A 12,641-nucleotide genomic window follows, 5' to 3' on the forward strand; every position below is an offset into this window, starting at 1 on the left:
CTGAAAGACATTATTTGAGAAGAGTTTAGCTACAAACCTGCAAAGATTATCATAACCTGATTTTGGCTTTTTCAGTACTGATATGCAAATGAACCATCTAGCTACAATGGTTTAGTTGGTTTGTTGTGTATTGTTCTGTTTTGGGTTGTTTGTTTAGGGATTTCTACCAAATTATTGTCCCCACATTTAGCCATTAAAAATTCTATAGTATATGGGTCTTACCCAATCACAATGCTTCCAAGCTGAGAGGATGAAGGCAAGCATATGCTGCCTCTGAAATATGTGAAGCCAGACAGCATATCTTTTCAAATTGCTGCTAACACATCTTTGAACAGCTGAGATGTTTGGAGGAGAACATTGTTGCTTTTGTTAGTTTGCTGCTCATTGATTTTTGCATAGCGCTTCTGTGAGCACTGTCCTGCATAAGTTTTCAAAGTATCATCTGAAAAAGGGAACTAGAGAATCCATCATAACAAAACACAGCACATGAGCAGCTAGGTTTCAAGCTATGCTGCTACTACTGGTGGTTTGAAAAATGAATTAACAGCATTAAAATAAGGACACGGAAGCACTAGATAGCACCCCTTGTGGAGCATTTTATTTATGTCTTATGTCATGAAAGCCAGGACATTTATTAATAAAAAAAAAAAACAACACACCCTAGAGGATGAGTGGGATGACAATAAAAACAGATTTCTTTGTTATGTTGTTATATTGTCTATATTAACTGTAAATTGTAAGCATCCTTTGGGTTTTTGAAAAACAATTTATAAATGTAATGTATTATTATTATTATTATTATTATTATTATTATTATTATGTACTTATTATAATGCATTTTAGGGCGGCAGATTTGACCTAATGGTTAGAGGAACGGGTTTGAGGGTTCAATCCCCAGAATTGGCAAGAACATCCATGGCTAAAGTACCAGTGAACCCCCAAATGCTCCCCGGGCGCTGGGGATGGCTGCCACCCACTCTGGGTGTGTGTTCACAGCCCCTAGTGCACTAGTGCGGAAGGTACATTTCATTGTATGTTGTACAATGACAAATAATTGCACATTTTCACATCATTATTATTGTTATTATTAATAAACAAAACAAAACACTGCTGAAAAAAATTGCTCGTAATAGAAGAAGAGGACAGAATATGATAATGATAACGGGTCAAATTTCTGCAAATTTCTGTACCACATCTGTCGAACTGTAGTAATCCTGGTGCGATTTAAATTCACTCTGTGAGCTACATGAGGCACATAGGTGTGATTAAAACTTGCTCTTTGAGTTCTGCGATAACACCAAGCACTACCCCAAAAACTTTTATTACTTATACACTGTCAGCAAAACTGTGACTGTGATGGTACCTTTTGCCTTTGTGGAAATGCACTTGTGGGTAAATTTCAGCAACTTCATTTACTTAAGAATTGTAGATTTTTAAATTGTGTGATTTCATATGCCCAATTTAATCTCCAGGACCTTTATAATATTAGTTTATTTTAAACACTTCTATAATTAAATTTTTTAAATGTTCACTGTATTCCCTCTCTCTCTCCACTTGCAGTACCCTGACCATCTACAGCATCAGTCAGGAGGATGAGGCCATATACCAGTGCATCGCAGAGAACAGTGCAGGCTCCTCTCAGGCCAGTGCTCGTCTAACTGTGCTTTGGGCTGATGGGCTGCCGGGGGTCCCTACGGGTGTCAGAGCTGATGCTCTGTCACCGTCTTCCATCCAGGTGTCTTGGAATGAACCTGCGCAAAACACACAGGACATCATTGGCTATGTGCTACATATTCGCAAGACTGCAGGTACGTGCTTCTTCAAACCTTGGATTTTCAGGACATTTACACTTTGCATTCCAGGCACTTACCAGAAGCTCTTATCCAGAGTGACCTACAGTTTAAATCATTCATTCATTCATTGTCTGTAATCGCTAATCAAGTTCAGGGTCTGGGTGGGTCCGGAGCCTACCAGCAATCATTGGGTGCCATTCCTTGGCAGGGTGTCACACACTCACACATTCACTCACAGTCACACCTATGGACACTTTTGAGTCGCCAATCCAAATACCAGCGTGTGTTTGTGGACCGTGGGAGGTTACTGGAGCACCCGGAGGAAACCCATTCAGACATGGGGAGAACTCCTCCCAGACAGTCACCTGGGGCTTGATCCCACAACCCCACAACCCTGGAACTGTGTTACAATAACACTACCTATTGTGCCACCGTGCCCCCCTAATTTTAAAAAACCAATACCCAATTTTACCTACGTCAGTAAATACTTAATTATGTTAAATCAAGTATGTTGTTGGTTTAATCAATCCATATGCTCAATGAGAAAATCTGGAAACAAACATTGTTCTTTATACTAGCTGACAACACGTCACAAATTTACTACCTTTTAGGAAAAAATCCATTTACTTTTATTGTATTTGTTTTTATTATATATCATTTATATAAATTAATTGCAATACACATATTCAGAACATAAATTATTTAAAATAAAATAATACTTTTGTGCCCAAGATGTTTGCCCAGGACTGTAGTTAAAGCTTTGCCGAAACCTTTAAGGAGATCCTGAAACTTTCCTTCCAAAAACTGCCTGACAATCAAACCAGCAGAATTTACAGAATTTTGTCTTAATGCATACTTTAATGTAGACAATTAGCCAAAGTTTGTCCAACGTTGGCTTCTCGAGTTCTGTGCTGGATCAGCAAAGCTAATGTGGCTAACAGGCGATGGAGGCCTATATATAGACAGATTAATATAATGAAAAATGCATGATGAAATCACCACACAATCACATCAGACATGGCATGCTGTTAACTCAAATAGTTTTGCTTATGTGGTTTCTGACACTATAATATGTACTAGCTTGTATAATTGAATTCTTTAAGGCAGGGACACGGCTGTTAATAACGCAATGTCTAAATGTTGTTTCTGCATTTCTTGGATACACATTAGCAGCAAATTAATATTCATCAGAAAACCCATGAGAATATTTTTGCTTAAAAGCTACTTACCTTTTACTCATAAGTATATTTCATAAGCTTCCTATTGTTCGGTTCTGTAGCTCTCTTGCTCCCTTGCAATACTAAATGTATTCTCCTGATTTTATCATAGGCATCTCAAGCTCTTTAATTCAACAAAGCAAAAAGAAATGGAGATGGAAATCAAACGACAGATGGCATCCACGAACCTGGGACTTGATATGAATCAGTGATGAACCTGTTGTGAATTTTTTATGACCCTGTTATGAATAACACTTTGGGCAAATTAAAAAAGCATGTGCATTAGATTTGCAGAGCTATAGCAGCTGTAGTATGGTAGCTTACTCCCTCTGGCCCATTAGAAGCCCCCAGCAAAAATCCCAGCACAGTGGGTTTCTGAAATTCACTGGATAGGTGACATTCTTTTGCTGTAATCTTTTTGTAAATGAAGGAGAAATTAAAAAATTAGTCTAGGTCTATTAAAGAATTATCCAGGAAAAGATCTTTACAAAATACAAAGTCTTTATGAGCAAATTTGGCTTGAAGGTCACCACCTTCTGAAACATGTATCAGTCAATAATCCAAAACTTTAAGAACAATGTTACGGAATTAAAGCTTATACGGGTTTAATGTATTTCACCCTATATACTTATAACTAATTACAGCTTTCATGTTTGTTTCTCAGACCCAGTGGAGATGGAGTATCAGGAGGCGGTGAGCAAAGTGACACTGCAGCAGGTGGTGGGGGATTTGGAGCCTTCCACCAGTTACAGCTTCTACGTGAAGGCTTATACCTCGCGAGGAGCCAGCAAAGCCTCAGCCATGGCCCAGGAGAGCACACTGGGAGAGGGTGAGTGGAAACACACATTCATTCAATCATTGTCTGCTTATCCAGTTCAGGGTCGCGGTGAGTTCGGAGCCTACCTGGAATCATTGGGCACAAGGCAGGAACACACATTAGAGGGGGCGCCAGTCCCTCTCAGTGCGACATTCACTCATACACTCACACCTCCGGACACTTTTGAGTCACCAGTCCACCTACCAATGAGTGTTTTTGGACCGTGGGAGGAAACCGGAGCACCCGGAGGAAACCCATGCAGACTCAGGGCAAACACACCAAACTCAGAAAGTCACCCGGAGCCGGACTTGAACCCACAACCTCATTCTTTGTGATGTAGATGTTCAGGTCTGACATTTGTGTCTCTTTGTAAGGTGTGTGTAAGTGTGTGTATGGGGGTGGGGTATGCAAGATTATGTGAGTTTAATTTAGTTCAGGAGTTACTAATATGCTGAAAGGGATGATCCCATGCCATGTAGTTAAAGACCTCCACAGTACAGTATATTTCAATATGGGTTTGTTGGAATAAATTTGTGTAATTCTGTAGTTTTCACTTAACTCACTTATGGAAATATTCCATATTCACTTATGGAAAACGGTAGGTTTTGAGGCATACTCTTCATGAGTAGATTTGACTGGTACTGTATGTCAGTTTTAAATGACTTTTTAACACAGAAACTCTGAAAATATATTTTCTCTCCTTAAGCATACTTGTTATACAAACGGATGGCTCAAAATGAGTGCCACACATGCCTCCTTTATTAAATGATGCAAGGATGTGGACCCTCTAAACAAATAGTCAATTATTTTATTAGTACATAATTATGTTGCTTCCAGCCACATGGGATTATTGTAGCAGCTCAGAATAAACAACAGGGAAAAAGCTCCAAAATGCCTGTCGCACACTGTGTGTGTCGCTACTGTAGAAATCTGTTTAACTTTATTATTAAATAGTGGAAGAGATTTTATTTGCTGCAGGATATAAAAACACATTAAAGTGTATCTAATAACACCAGATACAGCACTTAGCACTCTCAAATAATAATCACAATTAACAACCAGTGTATTCAAAGGATTAGGTTAGGAAGGAGGTAAACACATGAAATAGAAATGCTCCAAAATTACATGGAAGTTAAGGTTTTTTCCTTCTGTTACTACTTTAGAGATATATTTGTTATGTTGTATTTTTATATTTTAATATTGTTTTAATATTGTTATATTTGTTATGGCCAGTGGTGACATTATTAATAGATTTTTATTAAACAAATGACACTAGCCTTCATTTATTTAACTTCTAGTCAATACAAGCTTTAAATAAAATGTTTCTCTGTTTAATCCATTTTTCTTTATCTAGTATTTGTACTTTTTTCTTTTATATATTCATTAGTGCTAAGGCTGGGGTTCTTAAGTGCACAAAGCTGAATCCACATGAATGATGTGTAGGCATACATAATGTGGCCTCCTGACACATTACACATCCTAAGCATGGCAGGTACTGGAACCAATCAGCTGTAGGCATCATGGAACAAATGTATGTAACAGTACTAAGAATACTTATTGTGAGATAAAACATCCACATCGTGTTAACAGGTCATTTCTTTGTTACAGCTGCTTTACCACATACTAGAGAGACTGAATTTTCTCATCACTTCTTTAATGATTTTTTTTTATTGTTTTATATTATCACATTAGAACTCAGGTGTCTGAATCACTGTATCCTAACACTCACTGTGCTTGCTGACTGTGTGTGTGTGTGTGTGTGTGTGTTGGAGTGTAACATTAGTAAGGTGTTATTCTCTTGTTTCTGCAGTTCCAGCTCCACCAGGTCTCTATACTAAGGTGGTGAACTCCAGTGTGGTGCAGGCCATGTGGGAGCCCTCCACCAAGATGGGACAGCATGATGGATTTAAGCTCTTTTACCGCAAAGCCCACACCCCCCAGTTCACTGGACCCCTCACCTTCTCCCGCAATGTCACCCATTACAATATCTCTCTACCTGGTGAGTACTGTATACAAGTAATCAAGCAATTCGTTCATTATAGCATTCTTCTCTGTAAGTACATATGCTATTATATACACATACTCTAGACACTCAGTCTCTTAAGCACAAGTATTATCTGCCCAAGGAAATCATGTGTTATTGTATACACTAAAATTTTATAAGAGGGAGATGTTATCAAATATTGGCAATGAGTTCTCTGATGTCAATGTTAGACATACAATAAATGCCTGTGATGCATTGGGAAAAGAAGAAGCAGACACAGTCGCAATAATATATGCTGTTTGTCACTGAAAGAGTACTAGTTGCAGTTGCACTTCTGTCTTGGAAAGACTTAACCCTAGACATTGGGCCATTGGGATTTGCTGGTGGCTATGAGAGCATTAGTGAGGTCAGGTATTGATGTTAGATGATTAGATGTGGATCATAAATACCACTCCAGCTCATCCCAGAGGTACAGGATTGTGTTCCATCATTCTAGAAAAATGCATCTGTTCCACAGCCGAATACTGGGAACTTTTATAACAATCTAACCCAGAATTGGCATTGAGCATGGGGCCTGAAGCTTATGTACAGCTCCAGCTTTTGAATTTCTGCTTTTCAACAGAGATTATACAAGCTTTGTGTGCACAACTCATCATCTGTGTTCCAACTATGAGAAACTGAAATCCGCCATTGTAAAAGGGTCCAACAAACCTTTGGAAATAAAATAATAAAAATAACAAAATAAGGGCGGCACGGTGGCGCAGTAGGTAGTGTCGCAGTCACACAGCTATAGGGACCTGGAGGTTGTGAGTTTGATTCCCGCTCCGGGTGACTGTGAGGAGGTGGTGTGTTCTCCCCGTGTCCGCGTGGGTTTCCTTCCGGTGCTCCGGTTTCCTCCCACAGTCCAGTGTGTCTGTGTTGCCCTGTGAAGGACTGGCGCCCCCTCCAGGGTGTATTCCCGTCTTGCGCCCAATGATTCCAGGTAGGCTCTGGACCCACCGCGACCCTGAATTGGATAAGCGGTTACAGATAATGAATGAATGAAATGACAAAATAAGCAGACATCAAACACCAAATATTATTTGACTGGTCATGTACAGTTGGAATATGGGGAAATTATATCCTTTTTTGTGCTGATCTATTGCTTAAGGACCATATAAAAATGTATTTAATATGTTGACATTTTTTCAGGAAATTACCTAGGCTTAAATACTTGTCTTTGCTTAATATCTGGCTCATATTTTTGTCAGTTTTTATGTGTCAATATCATAAGTAGGTGATTCCTTCAGTTCTGCAAACAGAAAAATCTAAAAGAAGTGAAAATGCAGGATGAGGTATAATACTCAAACTTCAAAGCAAGTTGCTGGCTGTGAATACTCAGATGAGAAATCTGAACATGTGCCAAATCTGAGATATATTTGAGAATTGGGCTCAATGAGCTTCCATAAAGTGCATATGTTTCTGAAGATTCCGAAGTAAAAGGAAGCATATAAATGAGTTCATGCACTCATTCAGAATACAAATTAAAATCTTTCCATAATTGATTAAAATATTTCAAATACAGCTTTAAGGAATATTTGAAGTTCAATACATGCAAACACAAGCTGCCACTGTCTCCATTCTTTCCCATGGTATGTGCTCAACAGCTCGAAATGAGCAAGTCCCTCTTCATTTTCCTGCTCACTTCATCAGTTATGCAATTTGTGTACGCACATTAAGATTCATCGCTATTCAAGTGTGATCAGGGATTTGTAGCACAATAAATGAGACGTGTGGGTGGCTGCAAGCATGCTTAGAGGCCTTAGAAATGAAAAAATATACATTTGTCCACTGAGGTTTATAGTACTCATATGGAATAATGAAAAACCCCTGATGTATGTACAGTGTGTTTGAGATTAATCCTGTCTTGTGTTTGTTGTTGTTCTTGTTGTTTTCACATTTATTGGATTCCTGAATAATTAGAGCAGTGATATTAAATTTGAAATTTGTTTAACGAGTCTGACAAATTAAGAAATGTATTGCATGTGCAAAAGTTTGTAGGCTCTTATAATCAGTGAATAAAAGTGCACCTATTATGGAAAGATACAACTTGTGTTATGGCCATAGAAAAGCATGAGACAAAATTAGGTAAAAACAGTGAACCATAGTGGAACTGTGTCCTCTGGAGTGTTGGAGCACCATCCTTTATGTAGTCGCATGTTTGACCCTAAACTAATCATGCAACAACAATACCACCCTTATGTTCTTGAGGCTGAATGTCATCAAATTCCAGAGCAATCCTCTCAGAAAAGTAAAGGCCCAATTAATAAAATACTCGATGTAGGTTAGGGTTACTGATGTTGCATGATTAGTTCTCAAACATAATTCCAAACCCAGGGAATGCAGTTTTTGTGCACCACAGCTCAGTGCTGAGAGGCTTTATATCCAACTAGCTGACACCTGGTCTGGTGAGTTAGACTAATATGCAGCTGATCCATTGTGTCAGATACTATCTACTGTGCTTTCACTTGAGAGCTTGTATTGCTAAAGTCAGAGCAAAAATTCAATTCATAATAAACCACATTCTTTTGTATCTACCAAAAACAGAAGATTCAGAAAGTTCAGCCAAGCTTGTAAGCTATTTTTTGTTTCTTTTTTCAAACTATCTCTTGCTTTCTTTCTTTAGATCCAGCGGAGGTTTATGAAATCAAGGTCCTGGCATTCAATCAGCATGGAGACGGCAATGCCACACTGCGCTTTGTCTCTTTGAAGGAACAAGTGGAGAAGTCAGGTGCACAACATGCACACAGCACCAACAGACATATGCGCATGAAACGAATCGTTCGTGGTACTTTGTGAATTTACAGCCAAGGCATATTTTGTGTCCAACAAGTACTTCTTTGTTAATAGAAGTAGTAGAAGTAGAGCCTCATTATTTCTGTGCTTAAACAAAGTTTAAATATAATGCTTTGGCTAATTGACTATGTTTGCAGTAGAAACTATATATGTTTGTTTTTTTCAATTTTTTAGAAGAATCTGAAATCAGGACTGGCCGTTTTAACATTGTCAATTCACTTTCCTGGGCAGATAAAGCATGATTTAGCATATATAAGTTAAAAAGACTAAATTATATTGTTCTCACACTGTTTGCTTTAAGTGGAGTGACTTAAGCCCACCTCTTAAATGAGATCTGATTACATCACCAAATAACAGGGATCTGACTACCCTTCCCCCATACACCCTAACCTACCCCCTACTATTGTTAATTTATAATAAAAAAAACTAATTTAATTTTAAACTAGTAATATGGCCAACAAAAATCTGCACAATGTACATTTCAGATATTTTTATTCTGAGAAGTGTTCCTCAAGTATTTTCCTAAAACTAGCTGCCATGCTGGTTGGTACTGCTGTGAGTGAACAGCCAGAATGTCACCCTGTCAACATTTAGTAAAACATCCTTCTGATACTGGATTGAGGAACAGGCTGAGATGATAATTTCATTGAAAACTCCTTGAATGTGTTTAATCAGTTCTGAAAATAGTATTTAGTTTTTAAACACTTTTAATGCCTACAAGTAATGTACTTATATGTATGGTGTCATAACAGCATTTTTTTTCCTTTCTGTGTACAGTGCTGAATACTCCCTGTAACTGTCTGAAAGAGGAGCAGAGTAAAACCTCCACAACTGGCATTATCATTGGTATTCACATTGGAGTCACTTGCATCATCTTCTGTGTTCTCTTTCTCATGTTCAGTTACCGCGGCAGGTAGGAAATCACATAGATGCACCATGCATGCTCTTTTTTTATTTGTTTCTGTAGAGGTTCTTCCCTTCAAAATAGGCCTCAATCACTAAAGGTATAGCTTTGGAAATTTTCAGGTGAACGTTTGTGTCTCAGATACTTTTTATGGCCAATAGTTTGAAAACAATTGCTTATCCATTTCTGGGATAGCTTTATGCTACGTATTGGAGCATTTATTTGAGGTCAGGTTGGATGATGCTGGATGATCAGCTCTGAATAACAAAAGCTTCTCCAACTTATCAAAGGTACTGGATGGTGCTCCACAAGCCAATGCTGGGGGCTTTATATCTTTCTGGGTTGCCTTTGAGCATATGAACCTTAAGCTCAAGTATAAATTGCTTCACAGTGTCAATTTTTATTTGATTGATTATCTATGGACCTTATACAAACTCGGTGCACAGATAAGCGTGTGGCAATATGTACCTTAAATAACTGAATTCTCTCTCTCATTCAATGTCTACCTACACACTCTGTCCCTCTCTGCAGGTTAATGATGTGTAAGACAGTGCAGGCCACCCCTCAGGTTGGAAGGAACCCAGCAGCAGCAGCAGCAGCAGTGCTGGAGTCCTCCATGTCTCAGCAGGCAGCAGTGGCCCTCAATGGCCTGCACAGCACCAGCAGCCAGGTCGATGGGCCCATAACCACAGCCAAGAGCCTGGCCAGCTCTAGCCAGAGGGAGAGACTTGTCTCAGGGTCAGCTGATGCTGAACATGCGGTGAGTACTACACATGCTAATGACTGGAGAAAAAAAGTGTCCATTTCTGTCTTTAAATCTACACTTCTGCTAATCACTTAATTTCTGAGTGCTGTTGTTCTGTTCATTTTACTATGCAAATACAGTGATGGAACATAGCCAAAAGTCCTAGGATTTTTAATCACAAACTAAATTCTGGAACAAGAAAACACATGAATAGGAAAAAAGTAAACCATCAGTCAGACTTCGAGGTTGCTCTATTAAAACTGGTAAATAATAAGCATTTACCAATCTGATCTGGGCTCTGAATGAGCTTCCATGCTTGCTTAGGAAACAAGTAGTACATCCAACAACAAAACCAACAAAAGTCCTATGCATATTTTATACAGTTTTAAATACACAGTGGCACTCATGGTGAAATTGCTAAAGTAAGTTGATATAATAATTTTCACCATGCTATATTACACCACCGCATTAAATCTTGTCAGAGATCAGAGGTCAGATCTAGGACCACATAGGTCCCCACATTTTTCAGCAAATTTTAGTGCACCAGTTTTATGGAGCTTCAAAGATCTGTGTATGTACAGCAGCTGACTTGTCTACTGACTTAAATGTATTTACACATGAATGTTTCAGATGGAGAGCTTGCTGGTCTCCTGTTCTCTCAATGAATCACAGATTTCCACTCTTCCCCTGGACTACTTCAGTCTGATAGAGAACCGTGAGTCGCTTTACCCTGGGCGACCCACAGGGGGCCAACTTGATGAAGGCTGACCATCTCCTGAAGGAGCTACAAGCCCTTCAATTCCACTCAGACTACTCTCCCTCTCAGGTCAACTGAAGTATTTCCTATTTTTTTGTCCCCTTTTTATTGTGCAGAGTTTATATATGTTACGTTCCTCATGTGGGAATTGCTGGACATTGTAACTGGGGGGCCTGCATGACTTAACTGTGGGTGTGGTTATCTACCATATCTTCATTGGAAGGTGAATGAAGTGAGACAAATTTTTTCTTTACTACTCATCAGAAATGCGGCAGCAATGTTTCGTTTGTTCTCAAAAAATCCACAAAAAATATTTTTCTTTCCTCATTCCAATTTTTTGTTTTTGTTTTGGCCACAATTGTTCTGAATAAAGAAAAGTCCTGCTGCCTGCTCTCAGCCTACCAATGACTTTACAAACCCATCCAGCGAAGACTACGGCCTTCTTCCAGGGATTAAACTATTACTCTGTCTCAGGATGTTTTTTCTGTGATATCGATATATATTTTTCTTTAATCAGTCGTAAGCCTTTGGGCTCTAGGCTCGGCTAACCTGAACCCTGGGATTTGCAACAGAAACCTACCTCAGCCGGAATGAATGTGTTATGGGAAGCCTTTTTTTTGTGGGATCTATGTCTTCTTGTTTGTTCGGTTTTGTTAGATGTCGAGCGTTCGGTCAGAGAAAGAAAGATAAACAGGTGCTGCGCTACCTCAGATGTCAAGAATCACCACTTTCGTCCTCATCGAAGTGAAACGTGAAACAAACAAACAAAAAAAAAATCCAACATATAGCACTTCCATACATTGAAGTCAATATTCTACCTCAAGATAACAATGCTGTTGTTGTTGTTGTCGTTGTTGTCTTTTTTTCATAATGAAACAATTTTTTTTTTTGGTGAGATCCTGGCTTCCCAATGTTGATGAATAGCTGTGTTTGAATATGTCGGTACCTCATGCAAAGCTGACAGATGACATCATATGAATTCTGCTTGTAAAGATCTTTTTTAATCATAGTTTCCATAGTCTAGATTTTATTTTTTTTATGTTTGTTTCCAAGTATTATATTTTAAATCATAGTTGCTTTAGTTTAATGAAAAGACTGTTAGAGATGCATTGCACTGCTACTAATGATTTCAGGATAATTATTCTGCCATTTCACCATGTTTATTCTATTCACATGGAGGAGAAGGGAGGGCAAGACACATCAGCATTGAACATGCACTGAGTCATACTTTATGTATATACAAGCATCTGTGTGGTGGACTTCTGTAAATGTACTGTGGCAGAGACAGCAGAGGGGGTTTTAATTTAGTATACGTGTATATATGATGTACTTAAGAGATATAAGCACAGATTTATCATGGTGCCTGTCTGGGTGTCAATATTATGGGGTGGTAATGTAGATCTGGTGGAAGATAACTGTGTTCTGAAATAGCAGGACATCATTGTAATGTGATTTTCATGGTGGGGTGTCGTCAGTCAATGCAGCAGCAAGATATTTCAACAGAAATAAAAAATCCAATCATCCTGACCATTTGGGACTCTTCCGACAGAAAATACAAGGCCTGTCCATCTATTAGCACACTAGCTCCT

At 38.7% G+C, this 12,641-nt stretch overlaps 1 protein-coding gene across 1 annotated transcript in view; it reads left to right on the forward strand.

Annotated features, from left to right (window-relative positions):
* Positions 1–11,758, forward strand: part of LOC136679420 (immunoglobulin superfamily DCC subclass member 3-like) — a 111,347-nt gene extending 99,589 nt beyond the window's left edge. Inside the window, exons 8-14 of the mRNA XM_066657928.1 lie at positions 1,561–1,808; positions 3,675–3,839; positions 5,638–5,826; positions 8,477–8,581; positions 9,424–9,559; positions 10,082–10,310; positions 10,926–11,758. Coding sequence (XP_066514025.1) covers positions 1,561–1,808; positions 3,675–3,839; positions 5,638–5,826; positions 8,477–8,581; positions 9,424–9,559; positions 10,082–10,310; positions 10,926–11,063 — 1,210 coding nt within the window. The 3' untranslated portion in view covers positions 11,064–11,758. The remainder of the gene's footprint in view (positions 1–1,560; positions 1,809–3,674; positions 3,840–5,637; positions 5,827–8,476; positions 8,582–9,423; positions 9,560–10,081; positions 10,311–10,925) is intronic.
* The last annotated feature ends 883 nt before the right edge of the window (positions 11,759–12,641 follow it).

The sequence above is a fragment of the Hoplias malabaricus genome, chromosome Y (genome assembly GCF_029633855.1).
Source record: "Hoplias malabaricus isolate fHopMal1 chromosome Y, fHopMal1.hap1, whole genome shotgun sequence".
Taxonomy (NCBI): domain Eukaryota; kingdom Metazoa; phylum Chordata; class Actinopteri; order Characiformes; family Erythrinidae; genus Hoplias; species Hoplias malabaricus.